At 43.0% G+C, this 17,525-nt stretch overlaps 1 protein-coding gene and 2 pseudogenes across 13 annotated transcripts in view; all 3 read left to right on the top strand.

The window, feature by feature from the left end:
• Nucleotides 1-17,525, top strand: part of LOC148012301 (isoamylase 2, chloroplastic-like) — a 179,181-nt gene that overhangs the window by 89,539 nt on the left and 72,117 nt on the right. For 10 of the 13 annotated variants that reach the window (XM_087669751.1, XM_087669752.1, XM_087669750.1 and 7 more), the window contains 2 exons: nt 15,149-15,255; nt 15,399-15,504. The exons of 2 other annotated variants lie outside the window; for them this stretch is intronic. In XM_087669751.1, coding sequence (XP_087525877.1) covers nt 15,149-15,255; nt 15,399-15,504 — 213 coding nt within the window. The remainder of the gene's footprint in view (nt 1-15,148; nt 15,256-15,398; nt 15,505-17,525) is intronic. One more of the 13 variants, XM_087669758.1, reaches the window with a different exon arrangement.
• On the top strand, nt 3,844-4,787 carry LOC148012303 (uncharacterized; annotated as a pseudogene).
• On the top strand, nt 4,885-6,354 carry LOC148012302 (uncharacterized; annotated as a pseudogene).

Below are 17,525 nucleotides of genomic sequence, written 5' to 3'. Positions count from 1 at the left end.
TTTGGGCATGAGGATTCGTTGAGAGAGAATGCAGAAATTGTTGTTTTTATCTCAAGAAAAGTACATTGGAAAGGTACTGGACAGGTTTAACATGGCTGAAGCTAAGCCTTTTGGGGTACCCTTACCTCCTTATCTCAAGCTTTGCAAAGCCAACAGCCCGAAAGATGACGTGGAAGCAAATGCTATGAAGGGAGTTCCTTATGCATCAGCTTGTGGTTCTCTTATGTATGCTATGGTTGCTACTCGTCCAGACATTGCTCATGCAGTGGGAGTTGTTAGCAGGTTTATGTCAAATCCTGGCAAAGCACATTGGGAGGCTGTCAAGTGTATTCTTCGATACGTTAAGGGTACACAAAGAGAAAGTATTTGCTATGGGCAGGGTGCACTTAGTTTGCAGGGTGGTTGTGATGCAGACATGGCAGGTGACTTAGACACTCGTAGGTCCACCAGCGGGTATGTCTTTACAGTTAGTGGTGGGGCTGTTTCTTGGTGTTCCAGGTTGCAAAACATTGTTGCACTGAGTACCATTGAAGCTGAATACATATCAGCTACTGAAGCTTCTGAGGAAGCTATATGGTTGAGCAGACTTGCAGATGATCTCGGCATGTCTATGGGTACTACAGTTTTGAGATATGATAGCCAGAGTGCTGTGTATCTGACTAAGAATGCCATGTATCATTCACGTACAAAGCATATAGATGTGCGATATCACTTCATCAGACAGATTCTGGAAGATGGTCAAATCACATTGACCAAGATTAAAACACAAGATAACCCTGTAGATGTTCCTACTAAAAGTCTAAGCAGAGCTCAACACGAGCATTGCATTCGACTAGTGGGAGTTGGTTAGCTAGAGGTTCATATTGGACCTTTAAGTGGGAGGTTGTTGGGATATAAAGGCCGGGTAACCTCCATGTATATAGTACACACACATTGTATATGTGAACACACCCTTTACGTGCCCTAAGTATAAATACATTTTATTCTTTGTGTACCAACACATTGTTGGTACACTCTTATCTTCTCGTACTTTCACTTTGCTCACCCTCTCTCCAGCCGTCACACTCCTACGCTCCTATTCGATCGCAAGCTCTCTAAGCTGTGGCCTTGCAATCCAATTGTACATGTGAACGTGCCCTAAGTATAAATATATTTTATTCTTTGTGTACCAACACATTGTTGGTATACTCTTATCTTCTCGTACTTTCACTCTACTCACCCTCTCTCCAGCCGTCACACTCCTACGCTTTTGTTCGATCGCAAGCTCTCTAAGCTGTGGCCTCACAGTCCAACAAGTTGGAATACCGAAAGGGATTGGGAGAATCCCATTGTACATCAACTTCTTCTTCAATTGAGTTAAAGGGGTGCTAGTTTTGGGGTCAGTAGGGTGTTCATTGTCCAAGATTGTAAATTATTTTGGAAATCTCAGTTTTGTGATAAATGTTACTGTTGTAACTAAGTTGTAATCAAGGAATTCCCACCTACCCATGGAATCCAACAACCTCCTTAGCACCACCCTCTGCTGCCCTGCCTTCTTCCTTCTGCCGTCCAGTTTTCTATCTTTGACTTTGCTCTACTTCCCAGCGTGTTTTGCCTAGCCTATTGCCTGCCTTCTTTTTGCACTCTTTCAGGCTTATTTATCTCAAGCACTCTTTTTTTTGTCCAACGATGGCAGATGCATCTTCAGCTTGCTCTTTCGTAGTGGTTGCCCTTTGTCACTTTCTTGCCAACCCTCTTCCTTTTCTTCAATCTTTCCCTCCTCGTGTACCAATTTCAGCCCAGCAATGCAGATGTGTCTGGAGTCCAAAGACACCACCACATATCAAACTGAAGGGGTGAACAAGCCTCACAATATATCAGCAGGTCCTCCCCCATCACCAAGGGACTGCAATGCAGCCCCTTGTGCACCCTCAACGAATATCCTTACAACTATTTGCGTTGCTCTAGATATTGAGCTTGCCCTAAGGACAAAGTGATGGGCCTTGAGGTGTGGCTTTGGCCCATGGTTTGTTAGAGATTGGCCTCTTTTTCACACTCTAAAAGACAATATCTAGATAGCTCTTAGTGGCAACCCTATAGGATTACTCAAGTTGCACCCTCAAAGGAAGGGATGCTTTAGTCTACTTGTTGGTTCCTTTGAGGAGATGGAGGCAACACTCCCACAAACCCTACTTATTCTTGGGTTAACAATAGCTTAATTTGATTGTTTGGGTAGAAGAAAGGGATTATTCTTCTATTTTTTTGTGCAAAAATGGTGTGGATAGTTATATTACCCAGAAGAAGAATACAATGAAAGACGAATCTCAACAGTTTAAGTCGGAGCTGTCTACACACCAAATCCACCCATATACAAAATCCTCAAAGGGCTATCTATGGAGGATGGGGATAGAAGCATAGTTATTAGGTATGAAAGATATGATATAGTATGGTGCGATAAAACACAGTTCAAATCGTACCTCATAATGTTATAAGGTATGGTATGATATTAGTATGAAAAAAAATCAACCTGATTTTCAAAAAAACATAATTCATTAAATCATAGGACACATGCTTAAAGTGAAAATAGCCATCTCATTAAAAAATAAGATGAATACATGAGGGTGGTCCTCGAGGTCACATGGGTCGTGTGCAACATGCGATACAACTAGAGTCTAGTACATACATAGCTGATGGATCATAGCGGATACAATGATAGTAGATATTAAAAAGAGAGAGGCCTTTGATGAGGCACCACTATCATCATCCTCATTAATGAGGTTATCATCATCATAAAATGATGGCTCCCTTGGTGCGACTATGCAAGCAGGGGGGGATAACATCATGAGGCATGGGATAGGAGCTACTAGAGCCCTGCCTCACATATATGGGCAAGCCACTCGAAGCACCCCTCCTTGATGTTGGAGGGTGCCGAATGACCATGCCCGTGCTGCCATCTACTCAAACTTCTCGCCCACGAGCATATTGACTATGAGTATTACGAGTATTTGCTGCTATAAGCTCTCTGTAGAGCTCCACAAAGATCATCTCCTTCTCATCCACCTCTTGATGTACACTTGGAATAGTTTTGCCCGTCAACTTGAATGTATCAACATTCACCTCGACAATGCATATAAGATTGTAAATACTAAATTTTAAGGTACAAAGCTTAAAACAATAAATTTTAAATATTATGGTTAGTGTTTACCTTCTTTAGACTACCCATGCTCATCATAGCCCTTATCATGTGTAAGTTAGTGCAGCAATAAACTAGCCACTCTAATTGTCATTTGCTAAGCCGATTGCGAATCTATGTGAATGAGAGAATTTGACAGTACTCTAGGTTTTCTCACATGCAGGGTTGCACTCGTATGTCGAACAGACAGGGTATCCGTACGATATTTTAAGCATGTTTTGGCCACGTATCCTGCGGGACAAGGTGAGCTATCTAGGGAGTTTCTGCACGAAACGGGCTGGGGAAAAAGGTGCAAACTGGGCACGATTGATCATTTGCGACACACACACGTGACACGTCACACACTCTTGCAAGTCTCGACTCTCTCCTCAGCCCTCGCTCTTGTCTCCAAGTCTCCAAGGCTGTATCAAGCTCCCATCCCCTCCAAGCTCCCTCTTCCTCTCTCCTCTTTCCCTCTTCTCTTGAGTCTTCCTCCCATCCTCTCCCTTTTCAAAGTTTGTTCTTCTTCCAACTTTCCAAGTTTCCCCGATCCCCTCCCTCTTCAAGGCTCAAGCATCATCTCACTCTCTCCTCTTCCCCCCATCCCCTCCCTCTTCAAGCATCACCGCCGATCCGAGTGACAAGTCTCGACTCTCTCCTCTTCATCGGGCCTCTGGCCTCGCCTCGGCACCATGACACGCGAGAAGCATGAGGCCTTCAACTTGCATGCCATCCATGTGGAGAGGGACACAAAGAAGTCCAACTCCCACAATTGGATATGTAAGTATTGCAGAAGAGCTACAGAAGTATTACAACCCGGCTTCTCCAACATCTTTCCAAGATGGGGGGGCAAGTCGCTCTGTGCAAGTCGATACCTCAACACATTGCGGATGAGATTCTCGCCAAGATGAGAGGGGGATCCACTAGAGGAGGAGGTGGCGGATCGGTGGCGGCGGTATCTACACCTATGCCTACTCATGAGGAAGCCTCAAATGTAGGCCTATCTTCGATCGATGCGGGTGAGGCCTCCACCATTGGTGGTGCCGACTCCACATCCGCTTCGGGCTCCAGCATTGGCAAAAGGCAAATGTTAGAGGCTCATGCAGTACTGGAGAGGCAATCCTCTATCTCTCAAGCTCCCGGTCATACACGTGGATCGGTTGCCTTTCTTAGAGAAAGGCAACGACAAGCCGATGTTGAGATTGCACGCACGGTGATCGAGTGCAATCTTGCATTCAACATCCTAAAGCATGAGCAATGGAAGAAGATGGTGAGAACCATTGCCAATGTGGGCCCATGTGAAGGATGGAGCGGTGTCTCATAGAATGATATGAGGACGAAGAAGATTGATGAAGAGAAGGAGAGGATTTATAAAGCCCTTGATCCTATTCGGGCTGCATGGAAAAAATATGGTTGCTCCATTCTCACTGATGGATGGAGTGACCGTAAGAAACGGGGTATCATCAACATACTTGTTTCATGTCCACTTGGCACATATTTTTTGCGGGCCGTAGATACCGGCAAGAGGGGAAGAAAAACGACCGGCCCATTCATCTACCGCGACATTCGGAAAGCTATCATTGAGGTACACATTGTCTTTTTAAAGTTGCTTTCATTATTCATGAATCATAATTAGAATTTTCAAGTTGTGATTCATGATTCATCTCTCCCCGAAGCTTTTATAATTTGTGCCATGTATGATGTGCTTGTAGGTGGGCCCCTTGAATGTGGTGCAAGTTGTGACCGACAATACATCCAATTGTCGACGCATGGGCCATTTGCTTGAGGCCGAGTTTTCTTCGATCCTGTGGACTCCATGTGCAAGTCATTGTTTGGACTTGCTCATGGAGAACATCGGGAAGCTAAAATGGGTGAAGAGGGTGGTACACAAGGCTACATCTGTTGTCACCTTCTTCACGGTGAAGGCGAAGGTGCTTGTGATGTATTGCGAGCATAGCAAACTTGAGTTGAAGAAGCCTTCTTCAACTCGGTTTGCTTATATGTGGTTATTATTAGAGCGGCTTTATGAGGTGCGATCCGACAGTGGTATCCACTCTATGGAATGAGTGGGATGAGCATGAGACAGAGGAGGCGAAAGCCATGCAGCGGCTGTGCCTTGATGAGCAATTTTGGCAAAAAGTCCGTGCCATTGTGATTGCTTTGACTCCCTTTTATAGGGTGTTGTGTATGACTGATTGCGAGGGGTCCACCATGGGCCTTCTCGTTCACTTCTTCAGAGCGGTATTGTTGGAGGTACGGGCTTGCACAATGATCACAGATTCTCAGCGCGCATACATTATAGAGATAGCAGAGAGGAGATGGGCATGGATGCATAGGCCCATCCATGGTTTTGCAGCATTGGTGCATCCGGCCTACAAGTCACCAGCGATCATGGATGACAGAGAGCTCCAGTCAGATCAGCTTGCATATTTGACTCGTATGGTCCCCATAGATGACCACAACATAGTCCTAGAGGAGCTTGGATGCTATGCAGATCAGAGAGGACATGTGGCATTTTCTTCTCCCACTTGTTGGAAAAGGGAGTCACTTTTAAAGCCTCTATTTTGATGGCAAAATGTTGGATATGCGTTGGAGACTCTTTAGCCCTTGGCCATGAGAGTCCTTGCGCAGGATTGCTCTTCGGGTGCGTGTGAGAGAAACTGGAGTGCCTATTCTCTCATTCACAGGAAGACTTGCAATCGTCTTAGCACATGACAGTCAGAGCGGCTAGTCTATTGCCGCACTAACTTGCGCATGATGAGGGCCATGATGAGTATGGGTAGTCCAAAGCAGGTAAACACCTAACCATAAAATGATAAGTCAAGTTTAATTTTTAAATTTGTGGGTTTCAACTTGTTACTTTATAGTATTATACTTAACAATTTAGTATTTATAATCTATTATTTTAGGTGCATTGTGTAGATGAATGTTGATACATTCAAATTGACGGGTGACACTCTTGCGAGTGTACATCAGGAGGTCGATGAGGAGGAGCAGATCTTTGCAGAGCTCTATAGAGAGCTCATAGCAGCAGACACCCGTGACACTCGTAGTCAGCGTGCTCGTGGGCGAGGAGTTCGAGTTGCCAGCAGGGGCATGGTCATTTGACGCCCTCGGAGACCGACGAGGGGTGGTTCAGGTGGTTTACAGACATATATGAGGCGGGACTCTAGTAGCTCTCATCTAGTTCCTAATGATGACATTTCCCCCTTGCCTACAGTTAGACCGTCATTGTCTAGGGAGCGATTGTTTGATGATGATGGTAACCTTATCAATGAGGATGGGTATGAGAGTGCCTCATCATTCGATGACGAGGAGTCCACTTCAAACTCTCTTGATGAGCACTAAGATGATGATGATGATGATAATGATGATGCTGATGATAGTGATGCCTCATGAGTCATCCTAGCCTCTAGACCTCAGCTCTCTCGAGTCTCACCTTTTTGTATCTACTCAGTACTATCACTGATGATTGTATCCAGTTTCACTCATTGATGATTGTATGATGTATCCAGTACACTGTACCGTTCGGCGTTGCCCGCATGTTTGTTGCTCGTATGTGATTGCGAGGGCTTTTTACCTCATGTATTTAGCATATTTTGTAATGTCACTGCTAGTTTCACTTTAAACATGTGTTCTATTATTTATAGTTAAAAAAATGAAGTAAATTTTTTTTTTCGGTACTAATATCGTACCGTATCTTATAAAATCTTAAGGTACCATTTAGTACCGTATTTTATCGTACCATACGGTATCGTACTTTTCGTACCTGACAACTATGCTAACATGCATCCAAAGAGCAAACTTGAGCAAGGATTCTCATGATTGAGGCCTGAAGGGACTGTAGTATGTATCCAAAGTTTTGCCACCAAAATAGAGGCTTCACAAGTGACTCTCTCCTCCAATACTGCATTGTGGTCATCCACAGGGATCACACAAGTCAAATATGCAAGCTGATCCAAACGGAGTCTCTATCATCCATGATGGTCGATGACTTATAGGCCAGATGTACCAATGTTGCAAAACCATGGATGGGCTCATGCCTCCATGCGTATCTTCTCTCTACTATCTTTAGAACATGTGTATGCTATGTGTTTGTGATCACTGTGCAAGCACGTGCCTCCACCAATGTTGCTCTAAAGAAGTGAATGAGAAGGTCCATGGTGAACCTCTTGTAATCACTCATATGCAACACCCTATAAAAGGGAGTCACAACAATGATAATGGCAAGGACTTTCTACCAAAACCCCTCATTCAAACAAGCATTGCATGGCTTTGGTCAACTTTGTCTCATGCTCATTCCACTCATTCCATACAGTGGACACCACTCCTTGGCATAGAGAGGACCGCACCTCATAAAGGTGCTTGAGCAACAACCACATGTAAGCAAACTGAGTTATAGAAGGCTTCTTCTACTCGTGTGTGTTTCACCTTTATGGTGAAGGTGACAACTTCAACTCGAGTGTGCTTCATCTTTATCGTGAAAGTGACAAATTGATGTAGCTTTGTGGACCATCCTCTTCACACACTTTGAGCTTCCCAATGTCCTCCATGAGCAAGTCCAAACAATGACTTGTGTATGGAATCCGCACAATCATTGCAAACTCGGCCTCAAGCAAATGGCCCATGTGACAACAATTTGATGCATTCTTAGTAACAACTTGCACCACATTTGAGGGGCCCATCTACAACCACAAATTACAATACTTAAAGGGAGAGAGTTGAGCCTTGAAACAATCAAGAGAGGGATCGGCTTGGGGGGAAAGAGAGATAGATAGAGGGGCTTTAGGAATCATGAATCATGTTCTTTAAGTTATAATTTATAATACAAAAATCAAAATTATGAAAGAAACAAATTTAAAAAGACAATGTATATCTCAATGGTAGCTTTCCAAATATGGCAATACACAAATGCCCTTGTTGTTTTCCTTCCTCTTTTGGTGGTGTCTATGGCTTGCAAAAAGTGAGTGCCGAGTGGATATGAGACAAGTATATTGACGATGCCCCCTTTCTTATGGTCACTCCATCCGTTGGTGAGAACGAAGCATTCATGTTTTGTCCATGTGATCTGATTAGGATCAAGGGCTCTATCAATCCTCTCCTTCTCTTCATCAATCTGTTTTGTCCTTATGTCATTATATGTGACACCGGTCCATCCTTCACATAGACCCACATTGGCACTGGCTTTTACCCTCTTCTTCCATTGCTCTTGCTTTAGGATATTGAATGTAAGATTGTACTCAATCACTGTGCATATAATTTCAATGTTTGCAAGTCGTTGCCTTACTCTAAGAAAGGCAACTGATCCATGCACATGATCAAGAGCTTGAGAGAGAGAGAATTGCCTCTTCGGTGCAGCATGATCCTCCACTCTCAGCCCAATGCAGATGTGGAGCCCCCACCACCAATGGTGGAGGCCTCATTTGTATCCATTGAAGATACACCCACATTTGATGCTTCCTCATTAGTAGGTATGGGTGTTGGTGCCGATACGCCACTTTCTTCTCCTCTACTAGATCCCCCTCTCATCTTGGCAAGAATCTCGTTCCTGATGTTTTGAAGGATTTCCTTGCATGGAGCTACTTGTCTCCTTGTCTTGTAAAGATGTTGAAGTTGGGTTGCACGAGCTGTGTAGTGCTTCCTACAGTACTTGCACATCCAATGGTGGGAGTTGGACTTCTTTGTATCCCTCTCCACACAAATGGCTTGCAAGTTAAAGGCCTTGTGCTTTTCATGAGTCATGATGCCCATGGAGAGGGAGAGTGAGAGAGAGGCTTGAGGGATAGTGAGAGGCTTGAGCCTTGAGAAGCAGAGGGAGAGTGAGATGCTTGAAAGTTAGAGAGGGTGGGAATTGGGATAGGCTGGAATCTTGATAGCTAGATAGCTTGCTTGAAGAGAGAGAGACTTCAGAATGCTTGTTGATTTGGTGTGGAAGTTTGAAGGGGAGGAGCACCTTTTATAGGCTAGAGAAGAGAGTGGAAGAAAAGAGGGATCCAAGGTGGAACAAGAGAGAAGACTCAAGAGTGTGAAAGAAAAGCATTCAAGGATAGAGTATGGGATCCAAGGGGGTTGGGGTGGCAATGGCCATCCAATGATCCAAGTGGCAAGTGGCAAGGACTCCAAAGTGCCATGCAGGCAAAAATGGGCCAAAAATGCACTACAGGTCACTTTTATTAGACCTAGGGCATGGTGGACAAAATAGCTCAGTTTTTTCATACGAAACCATGCAAATACAAACCATACGGTGTGTATGGATCATACAGTATGGACCTGCCCATTTGACATACGGAGGCGACTATGAATGCAAGCCATGTTAGAGGAGTATAGCACTACCAAGGGTTGCCATCCTCTAAAGTGAAAAATAAGCCATGGTCTCACCCCTAGTGTGAAGAAACTTCTTACGGAAGCTTCCATCGGTGCCAAGAGTTGTTGTAGTTGCTCCCTATGGGCCAGCAGAGTGGATGATGGATGATTAGAGCTTTGCTAACCTGGCATATATAGAGAGGCTCTTGTTGCTGAAAATCTTTTGATAGCATCTTTTATCACGATCTAAAATGGGCACGATAGCAGCTCTCTCATTGTAAGCTCACTATCAAGCCTGAAACACCCACCTGCCATGGCTGTGTGACCATGAGCGATTGAGAGAATACTAGAAAACCCTGAAACTAATTTAAAATGTGCGTTGTAGTCCACTACCTAATTGCCTAGCCCTGAACTCCAAGCAAGAGGTAACCTCACATAATAGCATCTAATATGCCAGACAAATGTTACTTGGGCACCTTTGATGAATGTCATGGCCTCTTATTATGAGCGATTTTTCACCGGTTAGGGATTTGATCCACCAGCACTCATCTTAGCATAAAACGTATCACTTTCACTCCACTCAACCTCACTTATATCGCACTAGACCTGTGAACTTAAAACAACTTGGACTTTCTCAACCACAATTAGCCAAAGGAAAAACAATTCTATGTTTCGTTGTGTGCAAAGGAATGCTTCATATGCAAGGTGTGTATGATAAGTGCTCAATCATTATTAATGAGAAAACAATGTAAAGGTGCAGCAAACAAGTCCTTTCACTTTCTCATAAATGCAAGCTACATGATGCACTGATGTAAGACTTCTCCAAGGCATTGAGTTCTTCAAACTTGTGCAAACTTAGGGCTAACAAAGAGCACATAATCATCCTAACCATGAAATGCTTCAGAAAATCAATCCTTTTAGTATGTATGATCAGATTTATAGCGTTTCTCCCTATGTAGAATGCAATGCACGACACTAGAACCATAGTTTTCATAAACTCTGATATTTCTAGTGTGATGTCTGATGTCTTTTTGATTCTATACTATGTCCCCAACTTTCCCTTAAGTATTCGTATTTTTTTGTAATCTTTTGTATTTTCTCTAAATTTCGGTCATTTTTTGAATTAATAATTTTAAAAATGCAAGAGGCCAGCTATTGTGATGAAAATAAAGAGTTCACTTGTATTCATTTCTTTATAAAAAAACTTAGCATTTCATAACCAAATAATGCCAAATCTCGGGTACTTACGTGTAATGCAGCTGGTAACACACTTGAATGCACTCCAAAATGCTCCAACAATGTGATCGAATGCTCATTTATCACATATGATCCATCTCTCATGTACAAAGACCCATCCCTCTTCTCACATGAAAACAAACTTTTTGTGCATAGAGAGGGAGGAGAGAGAGATACTGAAATCAAACTGGAGAGAGAAAGACTAGGATTTCAGAATTCTTTCCTTCGATTCATCGTGTGGAGTGGTGTCATTGCGAGGGGCTCAATGAGTAGGCCCCATACATGCATTCAAATGTGTCAAATATCGAAGATCAGATAGGCAAGATCAAGAAATGCATGTGCAGCATGGCCCCCTTCCGGCATGTGTTTTTCTTCATCCCTCATCTCTCCAAGATTTCATTCATTAAAAAATTGTATCCCTTTGCATCTTAGGCCACGTGCCCCTTCAAATTTGGACATAACACTTGACATTTGACCAGAAATTGTCCATAAAGGTTGCCGACAACGGTTCTTTTCAAAAACCATTGTGTTTTGACACAAAATTTCACCTCAAATGCCCAAAATTAACGAGCAAAAACTGGTTAGACACCTCTTCACTGCTTCAAAAATCTATTTTGCACTTTGCTACACCTTCTGCTTTAAACTGTCCCATGTCTTGCACCTCAGTTGCCTTGTAAAACAGACTACTTTTAAGCCTTAAATATTCATTTTCCGCTTCAAATGGTTCGCAAATCTGGCCAAAACACTTTAAAACCATGCAAAATGCGCCTTTAAATGCTCATTTCAACTTCCAGATGTGCCACCTTGTGAGGTTCTCGATGAGCTTTCATACCTTTGATTGCGATATATTAGGCTCCATTGCTTGGTAGTTGGGAAAAGTCTCTAGGCTACTAAGGCACATGAACTAGCCTTGATGATGGGGATCATATCCTATACCTTTGCCTCATATATAATGTAGCGGCCTTGGTTGTCCAAGTGCTAGCAAAAGTCCCCCCATAGATGCACCCCAAGTGCTAGGAACAGGCTTGCATTCTGTGCGCGTACGACGTACGATATTGCACTGTATGTCTATTTCATGTAGTACCATATGGTTTGTGTGTGTTTGAATTGTACCAAAAAGAAAAACGCCATTTAAAATGTCCTTTTGTGCATTTTTTTTTGAAAATTTGCCCTTTTTTTGGCCTATTGCATATTCAAACTTCTCTTCTTTCACACTCCTCCCTCTTTCATACTCCCTCTTCTCTTCTCTCACGCCTCAGCCCTTATAAAAGGGCACCCCCCTCCCCCTATCTCACCACACAAATCAGCCTCCATCTTCATCAATCTCCCTCTCTTGAGCTCAACTTTCAAGCCACTATCTTTTTCAATCATGCTACTCTCTCTCCTCCTATCCCTCCCCCTGTTTCTCTCCCTATCCCTTGCCTTCTTCCTCCTATCCTATCCCTCTCCCTATCCCTTTCTCACCTACTCTTCCTCTCTATCCCTCTCCCCCTCTCTCACTTTCAAGTTTCATTCACACATTTTACACCCTCTCCTTTTTCCAAATCCCTCTTCCTCTCTCTCTCCTCCTTTCTCCTCATTCTTCTCCAAAATGCCTAGGCCTCTTCATGATCTATCTTTAGGTTGCACATTTTATATGTGTAGACTGATTTTATATATAATTTTATATGTATAATGAACGCACGAAACATCTTTTATTCTTAAAATTTTTGTGTACGTTCCATACCATACATATGTGCATATTGAATGTATCGTACTAAATGTAGGAAACCACCCTGGCCAGCAAATTGTCCCCCCATTAGATGCAATGCAAGCTAGGCATTGTTTCATGGAGAAGATAGTAGGCACCTCTCCACACCAATTGTGTTTTCTCTTATGACTCTAGCAGTGTACCGAAGTCTGTAAGCATTGTAGTTAGTAGTACTTGTAGACTCCATCCTATTGCATCTCGGCCAACCAGCAATTGAATGGAAGATCCCCATGTGTCACAAGTGGTAGGAAGCAAGAGACTCTCCTTGGCCACCAACTATCTTTTAGGTATCGTTAGAAAGTCCTGTGAAAAGCATCTGTAATGCTCTTCTATGCCCAGTGTTTGTTGCATGATAGAGCCCAGTCCATGCCATCCTCCATTAATGTGTGTCTGCCAATTTGGGCTATGCAAGCAAAGAAGCGCACTAACCTTTAGGTGCCTTTGCTGAAGCAGACTAGAGCCACTCTCTTGGGGTCCAGTCCACCATGTTGGGAGGCTTGCCCACCTCCGTGGAAGGCAAGGCCTTGTTGCCCTTTATTAAGAGCAAACCGACCACCTTGCTACACAGAGTTGTTTGGGGGGCCACTTTTGACTCTATGGAACCTGCACTACAGTGCCCATAGGTGAAAACTGTGCTACCTACCTATGTCCTACCTACATGGACTCTCGATGAGGAGGGGCTAGTGAATCCTCGGGGATTGCTCTTGGAGAACCTGCTACTTGTTGAAGTACCTATGAATTTGCACCCTTGTACATCTCTCTCCAAGCTCTAACAAAGCAGGCAAGGTCAGCCTCCCACCTAACCAACTGGATGTGCGTGCACTCCAGCTGCATCCTGTCACGATCTCAGACTTGTGGCTTTGAGACAACTAACCGTCTGTCCATCTCCTCCTAGCAAACTAGGGTCCTGTACTCTAGGACCTCTCACAGACAATGCCAAACTTGTAGCAGGATGCAAAGGTGATTTGGGTAACGTGGTGGGCGCTAAGGTGAAGATCCACCTTATCTGTCTTGACATCCCTACAAGTGGGATCTCCATTTTTAAAAACCTCTTGGAGAAGAAGTTTTTGTGTCTAACTTCCCGGAGTGAGCCTAGACCACTAGCTTGCCTAGTAGGGTATAACTAGAACTTTGGATCAATTATCTGCAAACCCCCCTCTTTAAGGTGTTGGATGGTTTGCTAGGCCATCTTAGCACAAGAGTCCATGGACCTCTTTGAGCCAGACCACAAGAAATTCTAGACTAAGCTGTGTGAGTGAGCAACACATGATGGTGAGAAGTATCAAGAAGAAGCTGTATACCAGGCTGTAGTCAACAGGACCTGGTTGACTACTAGGGCCATGCTAACAAGTTAGAGGCAGGATGTGCTCGAGTAGGTTGGCTTCTGCTGGATGGAGCAGTGGTACAAATTGCTGGGCTGCTGTAATATCTTGGCCCACCTGGAATCCAAGGGCCAAGATATGTGTTTGTTTGTCCACTGTTTACCTACTTGAATCCTAAGTGGACACGCAAACCAGTGCTAGAGTTGCGCTGTGTAAGAGAACTGATTGACTGATGTGAGTTGATTTTTGGACACACTGTCGTGCAAAACACTCTCTCTCCAGTATGACCTCATCATCCTCAATGTAGAGGGCTGTGTTGTCTGCATTACTCAAAGTCCAACAACTTTGGCCCTGTTTGCTGGCAGCTTGAGGTCTCTCAGACCATGGACTCTTGATCGGACGAAGAAGGACATTAAAAGGTGTTGTATTGAGCTATCCCATCATCATTGTACACTTCCACCAAGCTTTGCCCTTGTGAAGTCCCCAAAGAATTGCCCTTATCCAGTAACCATGCATCATCCTTCATAAGCAAATGATATATTTGCTTTGCGGATGTTGCTCTAACATAAAGTGATTGTTAATTTCCCAATCTTGCCAGAATTTTTTCAAGTCCTGAGAAGGAAAGGTTTGCCAAACAAGCAAAGAATCCAAAATAGTTCCCCATAGATCATTGTACCCTCTAGGCACACAAGAGTTCCCTTGCACCGAATGAAATGACTGCAAAATATGGCTTATGCAACATGGCCAAGTTGCCTATCAAGGTGAGTGAGTCAGGCGGCGAAGTTGACAACTCACATGGCCAGGCCACAATATCTTAAAGCCAAAGTGTTATTGTACATATTTATATGTGACCAGTGCTGATTTATTTACACAGATTATGAGTTAGAAAGGCTTGCTGGAAAAGTAGTTTCAAGCCAAAATGTTTTTCTGTATGTTTATATTATCGCCAGTGTTGATTTCAATGTATATGTTGTGAGTTAGAAAGTGGAGTGGAACAATTAGTGGTGTGGGAATTGGTGGAACAGGAAGGTGGGAGTTTAAAAGCTATTAGTGGAATCAGACTGACCTTTTCTCATTGTTGCAACTGCTAGAGAAATCCTGCTTTTGTCAGTTTTTCCCATTGCTGTATACCTTTTACTTTATGCACTCTATTGATCTCGAATATCTGAAAAAATTTCATGTCTTAATCACAGTATTTTCAAGCCAAATTGGAGTATTTTGCTGTGTACAAATATCTTATGACCAGTGCTGATTTCTCTACATGGATTGCGAGCTAGAAAGTTTGAGCAGAACAGTTGGTGGTGTGCAAAACTGGGAAAGAGGGGGTGGGGATTAAAAGCTGTCATTGACTATTATTCTTATCTTTTTCATTGAATTGTTTAACAGGTCCGCAATTTCCTGATGTGTCTCTTTCTTTCCCAAGGGATTCCAGTTTTGAACATGGGCGATGAATATGGTCTTACTAAAGGTGGCTCTGTTTCAATAGATCAAAGGTTCATCACATCTTGATTGGAAAGTCTAATGATTGTGATGAAATTGCTTTGCTATTTTTAAAAATACATCTCCTTTGAAATTGCATATTCATGAATTAATGGAGTTATGACCATGTAGCCTGCAATGTCTTCTGAATGTGCAGGAAGGCATTCAACTGGGATGCTCTGAATTTGGAGTATGGCCGGCAAGTTACCCACTTGATTGCTTTGTTGGCAGCATTTCGTGAAAGAAGAAATGATCTCTTCCAGGTAAAGGTGCTAATTAGACTACAACTCTAGATAATCCAGTGCAGCTTATTTGGAAACTAGGTTCTGAAAGAGCAAGGGCTAGCAAAAAAAAACACCAGCATTGATAGTATTTGATATTTTGGCTTAAGAAAAGAGAATCCTAGTAATATACACTGCAGCCAAAGACTACTGTGGTAAGTGATAAGGGAGACATCTTCCAGGCTGACACCCCCAAGTAATATGTCATGTTGTGTGTGTAACACTTGATGAGGATATCCTTCATGGGCATGAGATATAATGTTTTGGGTCTCATAAGTCTTTTTGGCCTTTTTGAAGACATTGATGGAGCTAACATGCCACCATACAAACTCATCATAGGAACAGGGACTAGAGCTCAAGCTGGAGCGAATAAGCAGAGTACCAAATCATGCAGTGGGACCCAACTAAAAAGTTTAATAATTAGAGTAGGAGTTTACCAGGAAAATAAGAGGCTGCAGACGTCTATACAGATAAAGTCAGGCACATGCAATGCTGAAGATAGAAGGTAAAGTAGGTGTAGAGGCAGTGATACCATCAAGAGAAAAGCATCATGCATAGGAGCTCTATAAATAGGCGAAATTGAGGCTATACTCAAGCTCAAACTTGGAAGGCCTGGAATATTTTTGGATATGCTGAATGACTGAAGAAGGCTTCTAATCATGATACTTTTCTTATCTTTCTCTATCGCATCAAAGCCTTTATCATCTTGAAGACCTTGTAATTGATCTTGAATCATATATCAGAGATCAGAGAGCTTCTTTTATTGAAAGAAGAGGTGCTTTGAGGGGGTGAAGGGAGAGACCTGATAAGTCTGAAATATTACTTTTGATTTGTATGTTTGAGCCAATTTGATGGGCTCCTTGGAGTACTGCAGTGTTGTATAAACTTCTCTTCTCATAATATGGTCGGGTTGCTTCTTTGAGAAATCTCTTCTGAAAATCTCTGATTTGCACAGTAAACAAAGAGGCTTATAAGTGCTTCAATGGAGGATTGAAGGAAGGTGAAGGTCTTAGTGTGAGCGTTGTAGATACAAAGAGATGGAGTTTGTGTATTTGTCTTTGTCTTAAAGTGCTTGTACGTAGCCTGCAATTTTTTGTGATATATTATAAATCAACAAGAGAACCAGTGCTCTAGAGCTAGGTAGTTCTATTCAAGAGGTAGAGTGGGCTCTGGTGAGGAAGATCTTTAGTGTCTTCCCAGTGATTTATCCTCTGACTGACTGACTGTAGCCTTAGAGACCACTAAAGAATCATTTAAGTGGATTAGGTGTTCATTGTGGAAGATCTTTAGTGTCCTCCCAGTGATTTATCCTCTGAGGATCTGACTGTAGCCTCAGAGGGCACTCAAGAATCATTTAAGCGGATTAGGTACTCATGATGAGGTCAGTTTATAGACTATTGTATAATGGAGACATTGTCCAAAGAGAATGATTGCCCACGTTTGAGTGTTTTATGTTCATCATAGGACAAAACCTGGATCAGACCATCTGTGTAGAGGGTGGTTTAGACGTGTCATTTTCCAGACTCACCAGAAGATCATCAGCAGGGTGCTGTTTAGGACTTTTCCATGAGATCATGCATTTGGAGTTATGCTAGAGAGAGCATTTAAGGAATTAACTCACCTCATTCCGAAGGGTAGTGGCAAGGACAGATTGGAGGTCTACTGTGTGGAGACCAATTACCTTGCTTACAAAATTTTGGCCAAGGTGATTAGTTCCTATATCTCTACAATGATGTTAGACATCGTTTATCCTACTCAGATAACTTAGGTCTGAAAGTGTAGCATTCTTAGCAATATCTTTAACTCTTGGGAGAGACATCCTTGGCCTGATCCAAGTGAGAGGATCTTATTGTTTTGTATGACGGAGTTGATTGGGAGTTCCTGGAGGGGACCAGGCACAATGTTAGTAATGTGCTCTCAAGATTGGTGGGTCTGAGGTGCCAAAGGAGAGAGGTTCAACATATAGATGTTGGTTTAGACGGGTGTCCGTTCAGCATTAGCCC

Source organism: Lygodium microphyllum, chromosome 27, assembly GCF_053477565.2.
Source record: "Lygodium microphyllum isolate KBCC chromosome 27, Lygodium_microphyllum_v1.1.10, whole genome shotgun sequence".
Taxonomy (NCBI): Eukaryota; Viridiplantae; Streptophyta; class Polypodiopsida; order Schizaeales; family Lygodiaceae; genus Lygodium; species Lygodium microphyllum.
Note: the sequence above shows the minus strand (reverse complement) of the source record. Positions and strands in the feature narration are given on the sequence as shown.